Source organism: Peromyscus eremicus, chromosome 23 (assembly GCF_949786415.1).
Source record: "Peromyscus eremicus chromosome 23, PerEre_H2_v1, whole genome shotgun sequence".
In the NCBI taxonomy this organism is placed as follows: Eukaryota; Metazoa; Chordata; class Mammalia; order Rodentia; family Cricetidae; genus Peromyscus; species Peromyscus eremicus.
In genome coordinates this window covers 18,920,309-18,938,499 of record NC_081438.1, presented here as the reverse complement: position 1 = coordinate 18,938,499, position 18,191 = coordinate 18,920,309, and the positions used below count along the sequence as shown (strand labels likewise).

General features: G+C 52.0%; 1 protein-coding gene across 2 annotated transcripts in view; it reads right to left on the bottom strand.

The window, feature by feature from the left end:
* Positions 1–265: 265 nt before the first annotated feature.
* Positions 266–18,191, bottom strand: part of Adgrd1 (adhesion G protein-coupled receptor D1) — a 117,093-nt gene continuing 99,167 nt past the window's right edge. For both annotated transcript variants that reach the window (XM_059249082.1, XM_059249083.1), the window contains 7 exons: positions 14,648–14,714; positions 13,037–13,103; positions 4,121–4,212; positions 2,283–2,409; positions 1,914–1,955; positions 1,534–1,626; positions 266–594 (listed from right to left, as the gene is read on the bottom strand). In XM_059249082.1, the coding sequence (XP_059105065.1) occupies positions 499–594; positions 1,534–1,626; positions 1,914–1,955; positions 2,283–2,409; positions 4,121–4,212; positions 13,037–13,103; positions 14,648–14,714 (584 nt within the window). In that variant the 3' untranslated portion in view covers positions 266–498. The remainder of the gene's footprint in view (positions 595–1,533; positions 1,627–1,913; positions 1,956–2,282; positions 2,410–4,120; positions 4,213–13,036; positions 13,104–14,647; positions 14,715–18,191) is intronic.

The following is an 18,191-nucleotide window of genomic DNA, read 5'->3' as shown; positions in this document are numbered from 1 at the left end:
CACCCCCGCCGCCGCCGCCGCCGCTGCCGCCGCCGCCATTAACTCAGCTATGTCTGTTGACCCTCTGGAGACACGCAGGACCTTAGGTACCTCTTAGAACTTTGAGTCTCCAGCAAGGCGGAGGTTATGACCTCTTGTAGCTGCATCCTCCCGTCTCATTTATCACAGCCTTGCTGGTACTGTGCTCTGTGCTCTCATGATAACAAGGGAGGTTCACACTTAGTGTCACCATGGGCTACATGCACACTCTGTGCACACAGTGTGCACAGAGGATAGACGTGTGCCTACCACATCAGGGAAGAAGGGCCACATCATCGCTGGCCACACCACCCTGAGTCAAATTGCAGTGATAGAGAGGATACTCTGCACAGTTATAGGTCGGGGCTGCGATCCCAGTCCAAGGCAGCAGGGAGAGGGACCCATGATGGAGGCAGGGTGTGCATTTTTTTTTTTTTCTGCTTCGGGGAAGGCACTTGTTTTGAATGGCAGCCACCCTGATCACACAGCGGACAGGTCCACACGGTGGGCAGAAAGGCTGCTCTTGTCCCAAGGACTTAACTTTGTGGATGCCACGCCTGGCCGGGTCCCGTTGACCTGCAAAACACAAAGGGAGGTATGAAGACAATTTCAAGAGGTAGAATTTCAGTCCGTAGGAATACAACAAGCTTTGGGCCCGGGGCCATGTGAGGATCTGGGACCGCACTTCTGAGACCCAAAGAGTCAAGACCAGAGCACCCCAGGCAGGTTCTAAGCCCATGAAGGTCAGGTTCTTGGCTCATCACCAATCAGTCAGGTGAGCTCTCTTTGCGGAACACGCCATGCACCAGGGACTTGGAAAAGGGGGAGGGGCACTGTTAGACAAAGAAAGCTAAGCTTCATCTTGGCCCTCATGAGTTTATTTCCAGGAAGGGGACAGACAACGGTCATTAGGAAAATGGCGGAGGTGGGAGACTGACCATAAGTAGAGACACTTTTACCTAGTGCCATCCAGGAAACACTAGAGCAGTGATTCTTAACCTGTGGGTCTCGACCCCTTTGGGGGTTGCCCATCGGATATCCAGCATATCTGATATTTGCATTATGATTCATCACAGTAGCAAAATTACAGTTACAAAGCAGCCACGAAAATAATTTTATTGTGTGTGAGGGTGTGGGGGGGGGGTCACCACAACATGAAGAGTTGCATTAAAGGGCCGCAGCATTAGGAAGGTTGAGATGCACTGCCCTAGAACAAAGGGTTAGTAGATGACAGATAAGTGGACTGCATTGCAGGCTAGACCCTCCCTGGGGCCTGGAGAAGATGGAGCTGTGGGCGGAGCTCTGTATTTAAACAACAGCTTGCAATAGCATGCATCCTCCCTGAAGCAGAGGCTATGTCCACCTGCAAGCAGGCTTGCAGCCAGGATTGCTGGTCCAGGTAACAGCAACACTAACTAGAGCCCTGAGGATGGTGAGGAGAAGGAGGAAGGCATTTGGAACAGGTCTAGTGAAGCCAGGGAAGGGACTCAGGAAGACACGTCACATTGTACTCACGATATCGGAACTGAAGGGCTTTGTGTTTGTGGTACGGGCAGAGCTGCTCGTGAGGGACCAGACCTTGGTCTTGTGCTTGAAGGCAGCTCTCACCTTCAAAGGCAGAAGAAAGAGCCTGAGAGGGAACTCCAGAAATTGACCTAGCAAGTTCTCAGGGGTCATTGCCAACAGCCTCTAAAGACTTGCTGTGGTGTGAGCCCCAAGCACCCAATGTAAGGGCGTGGTATCGGAGTTGGTACCAGTATCGACATCAGAATCAGTGGTTCCTAAGCAGAACCTAACAGGGATTGTTATTACCCTAGACAACACTGCCCTTCTCTCTGTGCCCTTATGGAAGTGAAAAGCTACTTGGAGCTGTCAAGGGGGTGGGATGGACATACCTCTGAGTTTAGGACACAGTGAAAGAGGAAGATGAAGAGACCCTGGGAAGGAAGGGGAGAGACAACATCAGAGCCACACACTGACACAAGGTCCCTCCATCACTCGAGCCTGAGGGAGACATGGGCATAGCTCACTGTGGCGGCGGGGAGGGGTGTGGGGGGAGCGGGGAGCCTCAGGCCTGCAGCCCCAGGGAAGGGAGATTTCCAGATGGCTCAATTCAGGGAGGGGCAAAGACCCTGATCACCACCCCCCGACTTCCAAGCAGAGGACACCAGACTCTGCCTTAAGCGGGCCTTGGTGCTCACACCCGACAGGGATGATGGGAGCCGTCTGTGTTGCCGGCCTGTTGGCCCGCAGGCTCTTCTTACCTGCAAGGAGTTGAGGCCAGCAAACATGTATTGGAAGACCAGGGCCCGGTCACTGACAGCCAGCACTCCAAACACCCATGAGGTTCCCAGGATGGGTAACAGCACAGCGACAGCCTTGGCCGTCAACCTGGAATGGAGACGGTGACATTCATGTTAGCCATGGGCAGGCGGACCAGGCCAGGAGAACCTTAGGGGGCCAGGTCTGCTGTGAGCAGAAACGGCTCAGCGGGGAATGAGACGGGGTTGTCTGTGGACTGCAGAGCTGCAGACACCAACCTGGCTTCCCAGGGTACCCTGATCTCTGAAGCTCCACAGAGCCCAGATGGGGCCAGCATTTGGTGGTGGGGCTTCTGCAGAGAGAGGTAGGGGTGAAGGCACCTCCTGGCTGGGCTCTGGGAGAGATGGTGGGTGTAAGGGGGGGGAGGTAGGAGTGCAAACATTCTGGGCACAGCGGCAGCCTTGGTCCTGCAGGTGCCAGGCTAAGATAGGAACAAAAGCCTGGCCTGAGTATGAGAGCTGGGGACAGAGCGGCCACCATGACCACTGAAGAGCCTTAGGGTTGAGGATGGAGTGTAGAACAACCTCCCCCTGGTCAGGCCACAGTGGGCAGGGGACAGTCCCGGCTCCCCCACCCGTGAGATGGAAGAGGTGAGGAAATGCTCCTGACCCTCATGAACTTATTTCCTCATCTAAGCACAGCCTAGAGGGTTCTAGGAGCAGAAAAAGCCCAAGAGAGCTGCCTCCACTTGTCAAGTTAATTTATGGGGTTTAGAATCATTAGCTCATCGATTTGCTGTTGCCTGTTCATAGTTTTGCCCGACGCACTGTTTAAAAAGTCGCTTACAGGATGCCAGCGGCCTGGCATCCCAGCTGTTTCTACGGGAGCTCCCAAATCACCTACGACGGGGCCCTCAGCCATGATCCTTAGGGTGCAGGGTGCTGGCAGTCCTCTATGGTCAAGGAGGACTATGAATCTTGGGTCCATGAATCCCATGAGTGAATCGCACCCCAATGGGCACAAGGCCTGGCCACTGTCACCATAGTCCCACCACACCCCCTTGTACAAGAAGGAAGACACTCTCCCAAAGAGGCCACTGGCCACCGCTGTTCTGCCTCTAGGAGCAGAGTGTAGATTTGGGCATGAAGCCCATTCAGAGGAGAGACACAAAATGGGAACTGAGCTCAGGAGATTGTATCTCCATGTATGGGGTATCTTACAGGCTCAGGCCTTCCTGGTCACTGCATCTCCCTCTGCCACATCCAGTTTCTACAGGTTTTTCTGACAGGCCCCAGTAGATAAGTACCAAGAACCCAGGCAACCTCAATTGGCATGATGGTCCCAGGGTGGGAGGTGAGGGCGGGGTACTTCCAAAGATCCCCTTCTCGTTTAGTGGTAGCCCAGTGTGCATGGAGCACTGCTTTCTAGAATGTTCCATCACGTGGCACCCCAAGAAGAGGGCTTTGTTGTTTCCTTTCCACTGTGAAGGAAGTGAAGGGCAGAGGGGCCCGCTGCTGCAGGACCTACAAGTCAGATTTTCATCTCTAGAGTCTCCGTTTTCCCTCCCTCCAGCCATCTCAGATTCTGGCTGGAGAAGTCCCAGGAGGGCATCTTCATGTGGTCCCCAAGGCTGCAGTCGGACCTCCTCTTGCATCGTTAGGAGTAAATAATGGAATAAGGACCCAAACCAACTAAGGCTGACCATGTAGGGCTTGAAGATGCAGAGCCACTCTGGAGGAGACTCAGGTGCTGGTCCTGGGAAGCAACGTTGTCCCTCCTGAAGCCTCTCGTAGCCCCCATGGACAGTGCAGTGGGATGTGGACAGTTGGGGTCAACTTACTTGAAGGCGCTGGGGTCCCCGTGTATCTTGTAGCTGTCGGTGCTGATGTGGGAAATGACCCTCGTCACAGCTACCAGGATAACGATGTTGACCTGTGAGGGAGGAGAGGGAGGGAGGCAGTGAGCGGCCGGGTCCATCCACAGGACACAGGAACATGCCCCCACAGTAGCCACTTCTCAGGCAACAGGGAACGCGGCTGGGATGAATTCAAGGCAGGTCCCTGGACTTTGAGTAGGACAGATGCTACATAAGCCTGCCCCACAAGCATCACGGTGGAAAGAATGAGTGTGACCTTTGGGGTCAGATGAACCAGTCAAAGCACATCTCGTGTTTGCTCACTCTGCCAGACCCTGGATACCTCTGTGGGTCCTGGGGATCTCTGCTTCCCGCTGAGACAAAGATTGGCTGGTGCAAACTAACCAGAGAAAGAGGAGATGCCTCATTTGCTCAGTCCATATATGGCAGCCGGTTCTCATCACCCACACACCCGTATGATGTTTGACAGCCATAGCGGTGGGGACGTGTTATCTGTGCCCAGCACTGCTCCTGCTCCAGGGTGGGGACATAGGGACATGCTGGGTGACTCCAACACTCTAGCCCAGCCCCTCTGCTAGCAGCTCTCCTGAATCCGAAATGTTAAGGGGCGAGGTAGGACTAGCAGGAGGAAGGACCCCCAGTCTCTTTCCGCTGGAGGGGCCAGTGGGTAGGGAGAGCGATGCCTTGGCCGGAGCCCATTGCCTTAAGTGTTAAAATCTTTGAGATCATCGGGAAGCCAGCTCCAGACTCACGACCTTAGAACTGACAGAGGCATCACTATCATGTGTCTCAGGGAGGCTGCTGCTCTGTCCAGCCTTGTGCAATACTGGAAAGGCCTGCAGTCAAGACCTCTGACAACACAGCCTTGCGACCACATGCATGCATCAGTGAGCCTAGGTGGCTGTTGTCCCAGGCCATTCTGAGACCCCTCTGCAGAGAATGCCTGATTTGGGGGGACTTGAGCTGCTTTCTCCGCTCTCATTCCAGCTGGTATTTTTCCACTCCAGCCCTCTCCCTCTGCCTCCTCCCGACTCCCATCCGTCATCCAGAGCCTTTTGTTAAAGGTTTTCAGCTGAGACAATTCTGGGTCTGTGCTATGCCGGGGGAAAACGAGGCACTATGGGTACCTCGCCTGTCCTGTCTAGACTCTTGCTTACGCTACCGTCAGACATGAACAAAAGCTTAACCGTCACTTTCCCTTGGTGCCTTGTTGCCCTGGGTAACAACAGAGTCTCCCAAGGTCGGGGAAGATGAGAGAGGTTAATGCATAACCAGCTAGCCCGGTGTCACGCAGTGTCCTGTAATTCAGCTGCCCTCCAGCCTTCCTACAACTGATGACAGGGGCCAGAAAACTGCAGTTGACAGGAGCAAGAAGAGACAGTGGGTGTGACGGGGCCGCTGACTTTTAGACCTAGTTACACTCCAACTAGGACAGTGACAGAAGTCAGAGCAAGCTATGCGTTGTGGTGACTGATTCAAGGGACAGGGGTGTCACCTCAGACCACCAGGGCCATTGACACCTGAGAGCATCCTGCTGTCTTCAGTCACGGTGCCCCGGGCTGTGTGCCCCATATCCTACAGAGCACCCACTGGGTCACCAAGGGAGAGCGGAGAGGGAACAGCCCCAGCTCACAAAATCACAGACCCTGCCAGGCCGCCTGTGATTCGGTAGATTTTCTTGGGGAAAAAAATAATAAATGCTTTTTTTGTTTGTATGCCTTTGGTTCATTTCCAGAGTGCTGGGTTTCTAACAATGCAATTCTTTTTGCCGTCCCCCTGATTTGGAGGGTAGAGTTATTCCGTCTCCCACTGGCACGCTGCCAGCCTGCCCCTTTCACTATGGGAATGTATAGCTTAGCTATCTCACACACCTGTAAAGGCTGATGATCGGAAGCAAATTGGTTATGCACCAGTGGGCTACAGATGTGGACCGCAGGGCTCTCTAGAGGTCATACCTATGACACAGCCATGGTCCTTTTTCCTGCCTAAAGCCTCGGGGCCCAGGTCCCCTGGAGGAGATACTACTGGGGTAAAGATACAGACGGAGGTGCCTAGTCTGCAGAAAACCCATGTTGATGGAGAAGCTAGTACCATGCCTGCTCCCTTGGGGAGAGTTAATACTGGGGGATGGAAGAGTAGACGTGGGCAGAGATTGTTCATATATTCAGATTTTTTTCATATATTCCTAAGATTGTCTCTTAACCATGTCTGTTACAAATTTAAAAATCAAATCACCTAACTACTTTTTAATCTGGAGCAATTATAAATTAAAAGGAAAATTACTTGAAACTCATCATCGGTGTATATGTCAACAGCGTCCTTGGGGGGTCACAAAGATATTTAACTGGGCTAGGTTCTAGCGACTTAGGAATGTGATGGGCTTGGGGAAGAGCCACAGGATGCTGCCTGTGGGAGAGATTCTGATATCTTGTGCCGGGTCAGAGGTCACACTACCCAGCTTCTCACGTGAGCTGAGAGGCCACATCATGATGAGCAGGCCACATGAGCTCACGATCACGGCAACTTCTCCAGACGCTATAAAAGGTGATTCCATCTCAGATCTCAAAGCAAAGACCAGAGATGTAGCCCCATGTCCCCAGGCTTCCTAAACCAGGCTACCAACAGTGCAATTGACTCACGAGAGAGTGTTTCGTGAACATGAAAATGTGACAGATGAGAACTTCAGGATTTTTTGACCAAACTACACTACAGTGTCTGGGCACCAGCAAAACTGCTCACATTGCTCTGTGCCCACCCATCACCATTTCTCTTTTTATAATTGTTTTTCTGGGTTTTATTTCTGCCCTAGGTGTGTCTGGTTTCATTTGGAAGCCTTGGACCTGGTCCACCACCTCTGTAGTGACTTATCTACATGTCCGCAGTTTCACATCTGTTGCTATGCCTGGACCATCCTGTCGGCAGCGGCACCGGGAGAGGGTGATCCTGCATCCATGTAGTGATTCAAGCCAGTGGCTTATGAACAACATAATCTAGAATTTCACAGAAATACAAAGCAGAGTGGGTCTGACCTCTCGGCTCCACGCTGCTCACTCTGGCCCACATTCTAGCAGGACTAGGGAGGCCTGGTTTGGTTGAGACGCTGTGTGACATGAGCGTCAGTGGTTTGCAGCAATTTGTGTGACCTGTCAGGTTGGGGCCAAACATCAAAGAAACAATTCCAAGCTGCATTTCAGAAGAGTAGAACTGTGTACCGCGCAATCAAACATAAAGCTGAGTACAGGCCAAGACGACCCAGGAAAAGATCATGGTGGCCTCTGGGGGATGAAGGAGGAATGGTAGGTGAGGCCTCTGAGGTTGGGTCTGGCTCTTCAGCTCTGTCAACTCAGGATCATCTAGGATCTTTTTTTAAAAAAAAAAAAAAAAAGCGGGGGGGGGGGAGGAGGATGTGCAGCAGTGTTTTACAGGGAGAAGCTATCCACATCTGTACACACATACACAATATATAGTATCCCAGTGGTATGTCACGTCCCAGAATCCCCGTGTCTTGTGTCTGTCTGGGAACTCTGTGTACAGCCTTGCATGTGGCTCTGGACTTACATGCCTATAGCTCTTTGTAACAGTGGATCTATGTGCCTATAGCCCAGTCTGTAATATGTCTATGTCTGTAATTCTGTGTAGCCATGGATCTATGTGCCCATAGCTCTATACATCTGTGGATCTATGTGCCTGTAATTCTGTCTGTAGCTATGAATCTATGGGCCTGTAGCTCTGTGTCTGTCAGTATCTGTGGACCTATGCCTGTAGCTTTGTGCATCTATGTACATATGGGCCTATAGCTCTGTGGATCTAAGCATCTATGAGCCTATAGCTTTGTGGCTCTGTGGATCTAAAGGCCTATAGCTTTGTGGTTCTGTGGACCTATGAGCCTATAGCCTTGTGGCTTTGCAGATCTATGCGCCTATAGCCTTGTGGCTCTGTAGCTCTATGAGCCTGTAACCCTGTGTATCTGTGGATCTATGGGCCTATAGCCTTGTGGCTCTGTGGATCTATGGGCCTGTAGACTTGTGGATCTGTGGATCTATGGGCCTATAGCCTTATGGCTCTGTGGATCTATGGACGACCTGTAGACTTGGAGATCTGTGGATCTATGGGCCTATAGCCTTGTGTCTCTGTGGATCTATGAGCCTATAGCCTTGTGGCTCTGTGGATCTATGGGCCTGTAGACTTGTGGATCTGTGGATCTATGGGCCTATAGCCTTATGGCTCTGTGGATCTATGGACGACCTGTAGACTTGGAGATCTGTGGATCTATGGGCCTATAGCCTTGTGGCTCTGTGGATCTATGAGCCTATAGCCTTGTGGCTCTGTGGATCTATGAGCCTATAGCCTTGTGGCTCTGTGGATCTATGGGCCTATAGCTCTGCAGCTGCAACTGTCTATTCATTCATGTGTCTATACTTGGCTTCTCGAGGAAGACAAGGATTTTGAGTACTAGGATCTTTTCTCTTTGCCATACCTGGAGGCATTGTTCTCCTGTCCTTTTTGGGACAGGCACAGACCAAGTGAGCCACTGTGGGACACAGGCTACAGTACCCATTCTCTTCCTGAAGTCTCTCTTCTCGGTAGGGGTGTGGGTGGCAGTGTGCACGCTCTTTGGACTGTTCTGCATTCCCTTTTGACCAAGCTTCTACCACATAACCACAAAATATCACTGCATTTTGAAGTGGGGCATTCAGAGAGGGGATGTATTAAACTGAGGTCATTTGTATGGGTTGTAATCAAACAGAGCTATGGCCTCCCACAGGCAAATGGCCAAGGAGAGAGGGAACCAGGGAAACTGACCCGCTGAGCCTTTGATTTCGGATATCTGGCTTCAGTGGCAATAAGGGAATAATTCCCTTCATTCAAGCCCCTGGTCTATGGCACTTTCTTGCAAGATCTTGAGCAGATGAAGCCCTTGGGAACTGCTGGTCCATTGGACAGGTCTACATTTAGCATCGTCAAGTTGGATGGTGGTTCCTGATGCTGAGGGGCTCAGTTCTGCTTTTCTTTTTGGCTCAAGGTCTAGGTGACTAGCTACTGTCCACAACCTCCTGCACCCGCAGCCTAGCCCTCACTAGTACAAGTAAAACTACACATTCTGACACACACATCCTACTTTCTAAAATGGCTTTACTTGAAAAGTTTGCAGGCCAGCCTGGCAGTGGCAGTGTACCCTTTTAATCCCAGCACTCAGGAGGCAGAGGCAGGCAGATCTCTGAGTTCGAGGCCAGCCTGGTCTACAGAGTGAGTCTCAGGACAGCCAGGGATACACAGAGAAACCCTGTCTCGAAAAACTGGGCTTCAGAGGGGTTTCTGCAGCTAAGAGAAAGTACTGCTCTTGCAAAGGACCTGAGGTTGGTTCCCAGGATCTACATTGGGTACCTCATAACTGACTGTAACTCCAGCTCCAGGGAATCCAATGCTTCTAGCCTCCTTGGGGACGCGCACTCCACTCACGTGTATAAACCCACACAAAGATACACACATATACAACATTAAAAATAATAAAAATAAATCTTTAAAACTGTGCTAGCCTTGTGGGGGTTGTTTTTAGATGCATATAAAGTCTAGGCATGGGGCAGTAATCCCACACTGCTCCCCAGGGAGCCACCATTCAGGAGTATCCGCCCCACATTTTCCCATCCATTTCCCACTTGCTTGAGAATAAGTGCCCACGGAGAGCTTTTACACAAATGGGGTCAGGCCACGCTTGACATCCAAAACTTGCTTCCTCCATTTGGAAGTAAGGCAGAGAATTTCTGGGTGAATGAGGGCATAGCTCAGGAGGGCACAAAATGCCATCCCACCCCTACTCCGGCACCCAGCCTGAGGCCTGGCAGTCAGCAGGACCAGCCACAGCATGCCTCACACCGGGGATTGGCCACTTTTTTCTGCCACGGGCTGGGTAGTGAATACCTTTGGCTCTGAAGGCTGCAGCGTCTGCTGCAGAATGTCTCTGCACCACAATCTGAACAGCTGCAGACACATTGTGAATCAGCGGGTGTGGCTGTGGCCCAAAACCTGACCTCAAAGTAGGTGTGGTCGCGCCGTTACCACGAAGCCCTTAGAGCAGCGGTTCTCAACTTCCCTAATGTGTGACCCTTTAATACAGTTCCTCATGTTGTGGTGACCCCCTAACCACAAAGGTTATTTTCGTGGCTACTTCATAACTGTAATTTTGTTGCTGTTATGAATCATAACGTAAATATCTGTGCTTTCTGACAGTCTTAAGTGACCCATGTGAAAGGGTCCTTCAGTCTCTCCCAAAGGGGTCGCGACCCACAGGTTGAGAGCCACTGCCTGAGAGGCTCTCTGCACCTCCTTCTCATCTTTGACCACGCCCCACTCTACAGGAAGGCACCAGATGACCCCACATTAGCTAGAGCAACTGGAGGGAATTTACAGGCTGCTCTTTCCAAAGCCTCTGCAGATGACGTCGACAGGGGAAGCTTTAAGCATCACGTGGTGTGGCTGAGGACTCCCGTCCCTGGGGTTGAGAATGACTGACACCCTGGGAAATGAGCAGGGTGCTTTAGGCAGCGCAACCCCTGGGAGTGACACCCAGCGCTCCATGAGCCTGGGACAAGGGTGCTGGGTTTCTGATGCTAGAGTGAGAAGGATCTGGGCCCAGTGGCCTCAGACCCTGGCTGCCTCTGGCTAGAGGCACACAAAGAACATCTGTACCCAGGGGTTCTTCCTGGCCCAGAAGATCCGGAGGGTCTGTGTGTTGAAGAAAGGAACGAAGCTGTCTCGAACATAAGTCCTCCCTTTCTTGGTCCTGGTGCCCCTCTGCCTTCAAGCCAGTGGTGTCCCCTGAACCAAGAGGGACTGTGGAGGAGTGGGGACCTCTACCAAGAATGCATTCACATGATGAAGGGTCCTGCTAAACCCCAGACAGTAGGGAGACTTGGTACCAACCTCTTGCCCAAGCCTCTGTGAGCCCCCCCCCCAAAAAACAACTAACAATGGCAGCTGGCCCTCCTTTAGGCCTGGGCACAGCACAACTCTAGCATGGGAAACTCCACAGCACTGTGATATGTTATGGTCTCTACACTGAGAGCTGCTAATGGGAAGAAAACCGTATGGAGGCCAGAGCTCTTTTCGGACATGCCTGGAGGGGGTTGGGCTCCACCTCATCCCTAGTCTAGACCTCTCTGTCCTCCTTGAAGGTGATTCCCACACTAAATGGGACCCCCTCTGGACCCTGTGAGCCTCCCTGCTGGGTCATGGCTTCCAGCTCCTTTGAGGCTTCTTTTCCCAAGAAGCTATGCAAGTTTGCCCGGGATAGCCCCCAAGCCCTGGGAGCTACCTCGGGGGACTGACCTGTAAACGTGGATCCTGGGTCAAGCCTCAGCCAGGACCCAGCCTGGCTAGTAACCTCAAAGCTAGCATGATCTACCCCCCAACCCACCCACACCCCTTCAAAGAAAGAGGAAATTACTTCCAGGATCCTATGAACCCTGCAGAGCAGAATTTCCAGTGGGAAAAGGTTCGGCAAGAACGGAGTACAGCAGGAACTACAATGGTCATGTGCTTAGCAGGAGCCACATGCATAGTGACAGTGCCTGGCCTCCCCGCCCCAAAGGGCACTGTGATGACAGTTCCCTCTCTGCCCTCTGTAGACCCTCAGCCAAGAAAGGCGTCATTGTGCCCATTAGCACGAGGGCATCAAAGGGATTTCTATGAAGAAGAATCAGCCCAGCCATTCAGCAACTCGCTCAGTTTCCTTTATAATTAACTACCAGAGTCCTGCCTCAACCAGTGCTACCGAATGGGGATGGTCACACAGATTCATAGTCAGGAAAAGCAGAGGAGAGGGATGGGGGTTATGGCCTTCTTGAAGTGTGTGTGTACGTGGAGAGAGAGGGGGACCCTCAGATGCAGTCCAAGACTTCCCAGAGGTCACCTCATTCTTTATCTGGTGAGATGTGAAGTCTGACATCACCTGAGATGTGAGGACAGTGTCGTCGTTCTCCCCACCCCTGCTCCCCGCAATCAGGGTGGGGCTGGGACACCCCATCTTGGGGGTAGCAAACAAGCCTACAGAAGGCCAATGTATCTCTACAAAGGGTATCCTTTGGCACTGGTCAGCAATGGCCCCGCTGGAGCCTATGAAGACTACAACACCCTACAAAGGTAGCAGGGTGGAGGGCAGGATCTCCAGGACCCCAGTTATGACTCAGTCTAGGCAGGAAGCCCTTCCCAGAGTAGGGTGGTGGTTGTGTCCTGACCCCTATGACTACACCAAGTTTGCTCCATGAACCCCCACACCCCCACAGACATGAGCCTCGGCACGCAGGCACTGGGGTCAGCAGGAGGATGTAGCCATGGTTACGAGAATGCTGTATGGGTTTGGCTGCTCTGCTCGTTAACCCTGGGGCAACAGCCACAGAGAATAGCCACAGGGAAGATAAAGAGCTTTCTAGCCACGGGTGGGTGGGTGCCCCACTTAGAGCCATGTGGCTGATACCTGTCTCTATGCCCCGGAGTGTCCCTACACTGTCACGTGTCTTCATTTCATGACATTAATCTCCACTTATATGTGGGGTTCCCACAAGACCCTCTAGCATCCCAGCCTTGGGGTGCTGGGGCTCTCTGAGAATTCTGTGCATGCCTCTGGGCTTGAGCTCAGCGGAAGTACACTGAGGGCTTGTTAGGATTGCTCCAAACTCAGGGTCTTCATGAGGCTATGGTAAGCCAAGGCTCAGAGTCACTCACCCCGCCCTTTCCCCCTGCCCCCAGGGGAGAACAGTAAGTATAAAAGATAAATGGCAGCATGATGCTATATCTTGGGGTGTATCTTCAGGGAGCCTGGCACAGTCCACGTGGCCCTGCCCCTGGCCTGCCTGGCTCTGCCCATGAAGTGGGGGGACTTACCACAATGACCAGCAGGGCAGGGCCCACAAAGGCCCAAACGGCACCACTTCCCAGGGACAGCCAGCAGCTGTGGAGAGAGAAGAGTTACTTCAGCAACCTTGTCCACCCTCCACAGAGGCACCTCCACTCCAGTGGTCCTCAGCCACAGCAATGGCAGGGCCGCAGCCCAGTGAGAGAATTCATCGGCTCTCGGTGCTGCTGTGACATTCGCTCTTCATCCCAGTCACTTCTGTGGTGATCTCATGGGTCTTTTTCTTGGAGAGGATGTCTCGGGATTGATGCCTGGGTCAGCCACCTCTGTGGAGTTCAGCCACAACACAGAGTAGATTTCTGTTTCATTACCACAGTAAACAAAAAGGCCTCACCGGGGACTGACTCCGGATCTTTGCAGAGCGAATCAAATATTAGCCAGGAAGGGACCTCCAGTGGGCCTCAGGGAACCGGTTGGCCACCTGCCCATCTGCCCTGGGCCTGCTGGTCACTATACCCCATGGAACCCTAGCACAAAAAAAAGGTTCCAGTGCATCCCAGCAATCGCTCACTCTAACATGCTGGGGTATAGTGACTAGGAATGTGGTAGTCCACCTGATGTTCTCAGAGACACGGCCTCTAACTCAAGTGAGATGGCCAGCTTCCCCATGGGGCTCCATGACCTCCCAGTGCAGGGGTGGAGTCCAGGAATGTCATCTTTTCAATCCTGGACACGAACGTTCCTCCCTCGTGACATGATTGGGACCCACAGAGACGGCAGGAAAGAAGGTAGCCCAGGCCTCCCAGCCAGGCAAGGGTTACAAGACCCATCAGCCTGTGCATCCCAGACTGTGTTCATTCACATACTCTCATATTCTTTCAGCCGGATGCTATACATTCGCTGAATACCCAAGAAAGGCCCGAAGGTCACAAACCTAGGCTTCATGGGTGACCAGAGCCGTGCATCTGGGAGAAGCAGGAGGATTTTTAAAAATTCCCATCAGAAGGATCAGTGGCTAAAAGCACTTCCTGCCAGGACTCCGGATGATCTGAGTCAGAACTCCTGGACCCATGTGGTAGAAGGAGGGGACTGACTCCTGAAGGATGCCCTCTGACCTCCAACTGGGTGCCGTGACATCTGTGTACATGTACATATGCATGTGCACACAAGCACATTTACACACACACACACACACACACACACACACACACACACACACACTGAATAAATGCAAAAGGAAAAAGAAACCTGGAACATTATAATACCCACATGGTGGTTCTTTTTCTGTTTGTTTGTTTGTTTGTTTGTTTGATACAGGGTTTTCCTGTGTAGTCCTGGCTGTCCTGGGAACTTGCTTTGTAGACCAGGCTGGCCTCAGATTCACAGAGATCCGCCTGCCTCTGCCTCCCGAGTGCTGGGATTAAAGGAGTGTGCGGCCACCTCCACCTGACTCCCATCACTGGTTCTAAGAGCGTAACGACTGCTACAGCTCTCTCTGCACGGGCCTGAGGGAGCCGGCCAATGCCCACTCTGCACCCAGGTGAATTTGGACATCTAAGACTATGGGCACCTTCCAATGCTCTTCTCTACAGGAGGCCTGCCAATCATAAGGCATGTTCAGGGGATACGGCGTCACTTACCTGTCACTTGTCCCATAACTGTCCATGGAGAATGACATGGAGATGACGCAAATGAGAAGAGGGCACCCTGCGGAGAGATGGAGATGTCACACGGCATGTTCCCATCCGCTTCTGTCCACAGATGCGTGTGTTCACTCATGGCTGGCATATGCCCTGGGGACTATGGCTGAGCACTGGGCACAGAGCACTGTTAGATACAAGGAACTTGTAGGTTAAGCCAGAGGTCACACATGGTCACACTTACACAGTACCTTATTTTGGTTCTACCTAGGAGCCTAGGGGTCTGTACAAGGCTTTGGGGCAGGGTGGCCCATAGTGACAAGAAGGGAAGCTAGGTGTCCTCTGTTTGGGCGATGATTCCTAGGTCAAGTTGACCCACAAGAAGCATGTAGGAGCGGTTGAGGGCATTTTGTGTATGTTAACAGGGATGTGTGTGCTGGACATTCAATAGGCAGAGGCCCAGTCCTCTGCTGAACACCCCACATGCCACAGGTTGGCTCCCTGTGCTGGTTTGAATAGGAACGGCCCCCACAGACTCATGTGTTTGAATGCTTGGCCTTTAGGGGGTGGCACTATTAGGAAGTGTGGCCTTGTTGGAGTAGGCGGGGCCTTGTCGGAGGAAGTATGTCACTGTGGTCTTAATATGCCAGCTTTGAGGTCTTAATATGCTCAAGCTAAGCCTAGCGGGGCAATCTCCCGCTGCCTGTGGATCAAGATGTAGAGCTCTCAGCTCCTTCTCCAGCACCGTGTCTGCCTGCATGCTACCATGTCCCGCCATGATCATAATGACTAAACTCCTGAAACTGTAAGCCAGTCCCCAATGAAATGTTTTCCTTTGTAAGAATTGCCGTGGTCATTGTGCCTACTCACAGCAATAAAAGTCTAACTAAGATACTCCCTAAGAGAACATGAGTTAAGAAACCACTCCATAGCTATAGGGAAGCAGACAGTCCAGGGCCAGCCGGACTAGACTATCAAATATACAGCCCCCATACTGCCAGTGTTTGAGCCCATAACTCTCTAGCCTGCCATTCTACTTCACATCTATGGGGCCCAGAGACTGACTCCTTCTTGGCTTTCAGGCTTGTGACCCATAACTGGCTCAGTGGGCCATCAATCCCTGTAGCTACAGCAATTGATTGAAAGATGGACATGTGACCTGGATGAACCAATCAGACTCCAGCAGGGACTCAAAGGCAAGACTGCCTTTGATACTGGGAAGAAAAAACTCACTCCTCATGGGGTTGCAGAGAGGGTAAGGACATTGGTGGGACAGGTGGGGCTTGTGCAGCCACCTTGGTACCATGGGGAGTTAAGGAAAGCTCAGGGCACTGCCAGTGAGGATATCAAGAAAGGCAAATTTGTGTTGTGGAAGCCCACGGATCAAGACCCGAATTTGTCACCAAAGACCTATATGAACCATGGCTATATGAACCATTAAATTCCCTTTGTGCCTAAGCCACTTTGAGCTGGATCTGTTTTACAAAACCTCATCAGGCTTCTGGAGAGGTGGTGGAAGAGAGGTCGAAGAATAAACTAGAAAAACATCTAGACCAGCAATTCCCACGGCATTCTGTCTTCCTGCCAAGAAAGAACTCCAGGTCAAACTGCTCTTAAAGCCAGCCAGCCCAGAGAGAGCTGACCGCTCCCTGCACTTTAAAAGTTCAGGGGATTGATATATATATTCAGATGTGAGTCTCCACCAGGAGGAAGTTGCTCAGCGTTCTTTAGCTCAGTTGTGGCGTAGGGTTTCACTCTGGAAACATGGCTGTGCTCCCCCCCCCCCCCCAACACACACACACCTGAGCTTTCAGGCCGATCCCTCTCAAATTTTGCAAACTTTTTCTGCCACTCGGCATTTCTACAGGCTCAGGATCTGGTACCCTTTGCCGCCTCTGCAGGGGGTGGGGGGTCGGGGGTGGGGCAAAGAGACCAAAGACCTGGCTCCATAGTCCACCATAGGATCCCTCCAAGGAGAGTGTTCAAGAGGAAGGGGGCTAGAGAAGTAGTTCTCAACCTGGGGGTCACATGACCCTTTCACAGGGGCCACATATCAGATATCCTGCATATCAGATATTTATATTACGGCTCATAACAGTAGCAGAATTACAGTTATGAAGTAGAAACGAAAATAATTTTGTGATTGGGGGTCACCACAGCATGAGGAACTGTATTAAAGGGTGGCAGCATTAGGAAGGTTGAGAACCACTACAATAGAGGAAACTTATTTCTCAGCTTCAACCGGCTTGTGTGAGAAAGAGCAGCCCAGTGTCTCCACCCCACAGCTATCTAGCGCCCCCTGCAGACGGAGAGCTTCATGCCTTCATTCTCTCTACCAGAATGGCGGTTTGAGGTCTACCCTCATCTTTTTAAGGCGTTTCCCCCACATCTTTGCCTCTGAGGCAAGGACCAGTTTAACCCCAAATAAACACAGGAGACATCAGGGAGTCTCTTAAGGCGGATGGTCAGCACCGGGAAACAACCGGTACAGTGAACCTGAGGCTGCCTCAGCCTCCCCTGCAAGTGCCACTGAGCAAGGAAGACTGCTTCTCTGTGGTGATTGGTGGGAATATCGGCGATGACTCTCTGCTCCCTCCCGGATGCAGCCACAGCCTCAAGCATCAAGAAGTCCCCATCTTGCTCTGGAAGGCACATCTCTTACGCCAAGATCTCATAGTCTACTCGAGATGACAACATGGCCTCTAATACTTTGGATGGTTGAAGTGAGGGCTGGTCCCAGGTCGTGACTTTATACTATCACCTGGTGACTGATGAACAGCAAGATGGCGGACAGACTGCTCAGAAGACAGTGCAGAGCAGGGAGGTGGGTGGAAAGCCCGAGGGCTTCATACACTGGTCTTTCTCTATATATATCTCTCTCCCTTTCTTTTTCCTTCCCTCCTTCCTCCTCTTCCTTCCTTCCTTCCTTCCTTCCTTCCTTCCTTCCTTCCTTCCTTCCTTCCTTCCTTTTCTCCTTCTTCTTCTCCTTCTCCTTCTTCTTCTTCTCCTCCTCCTCCTCCTTTCTTCTTCTCTCTCTCTTTCTTTTCCTTCCTTCCTTCCTTCCTTCCTTTTCTGCTTTGGGAATCTGATTTTGTGTGTGTGCGTCTTTTTTTTATCAGAAATTAAGAAGAAAAGTTCACAGAAGGACAAACCAGGAGAGTGGACACAGACAAAAGACAACCAAGGGAAGAAGCCTGAGTTGTGGGATCAAATGACACCTGGCTCCCTTCCTGGGGTCACACCAGACCTGCTGTGCAGCCTCGGGGAGCTGGCTGAACCTCTCTGGGCCTCCGTGACCTCGTGGTTTATGAAATGGAGTCTGAGGAGTGCTCACATGGGGCTGTTGCAAGGGCCACATGAGATGCACAGGGACAGTAAAGCCCTTGGTGTGTGGCGCTGATCCCTGTCGTAAGCAGCATCCTGGATGACTCAGATTCCTCACCTACTCCCACCAATGTCTCATCCGAAAGCGTCTTCCCCCAAACCCCAGCTAACTTGTGCCACCCCTCTGTGGGCCCTCTGGAGTTCTTCTGGCCCTGTCACC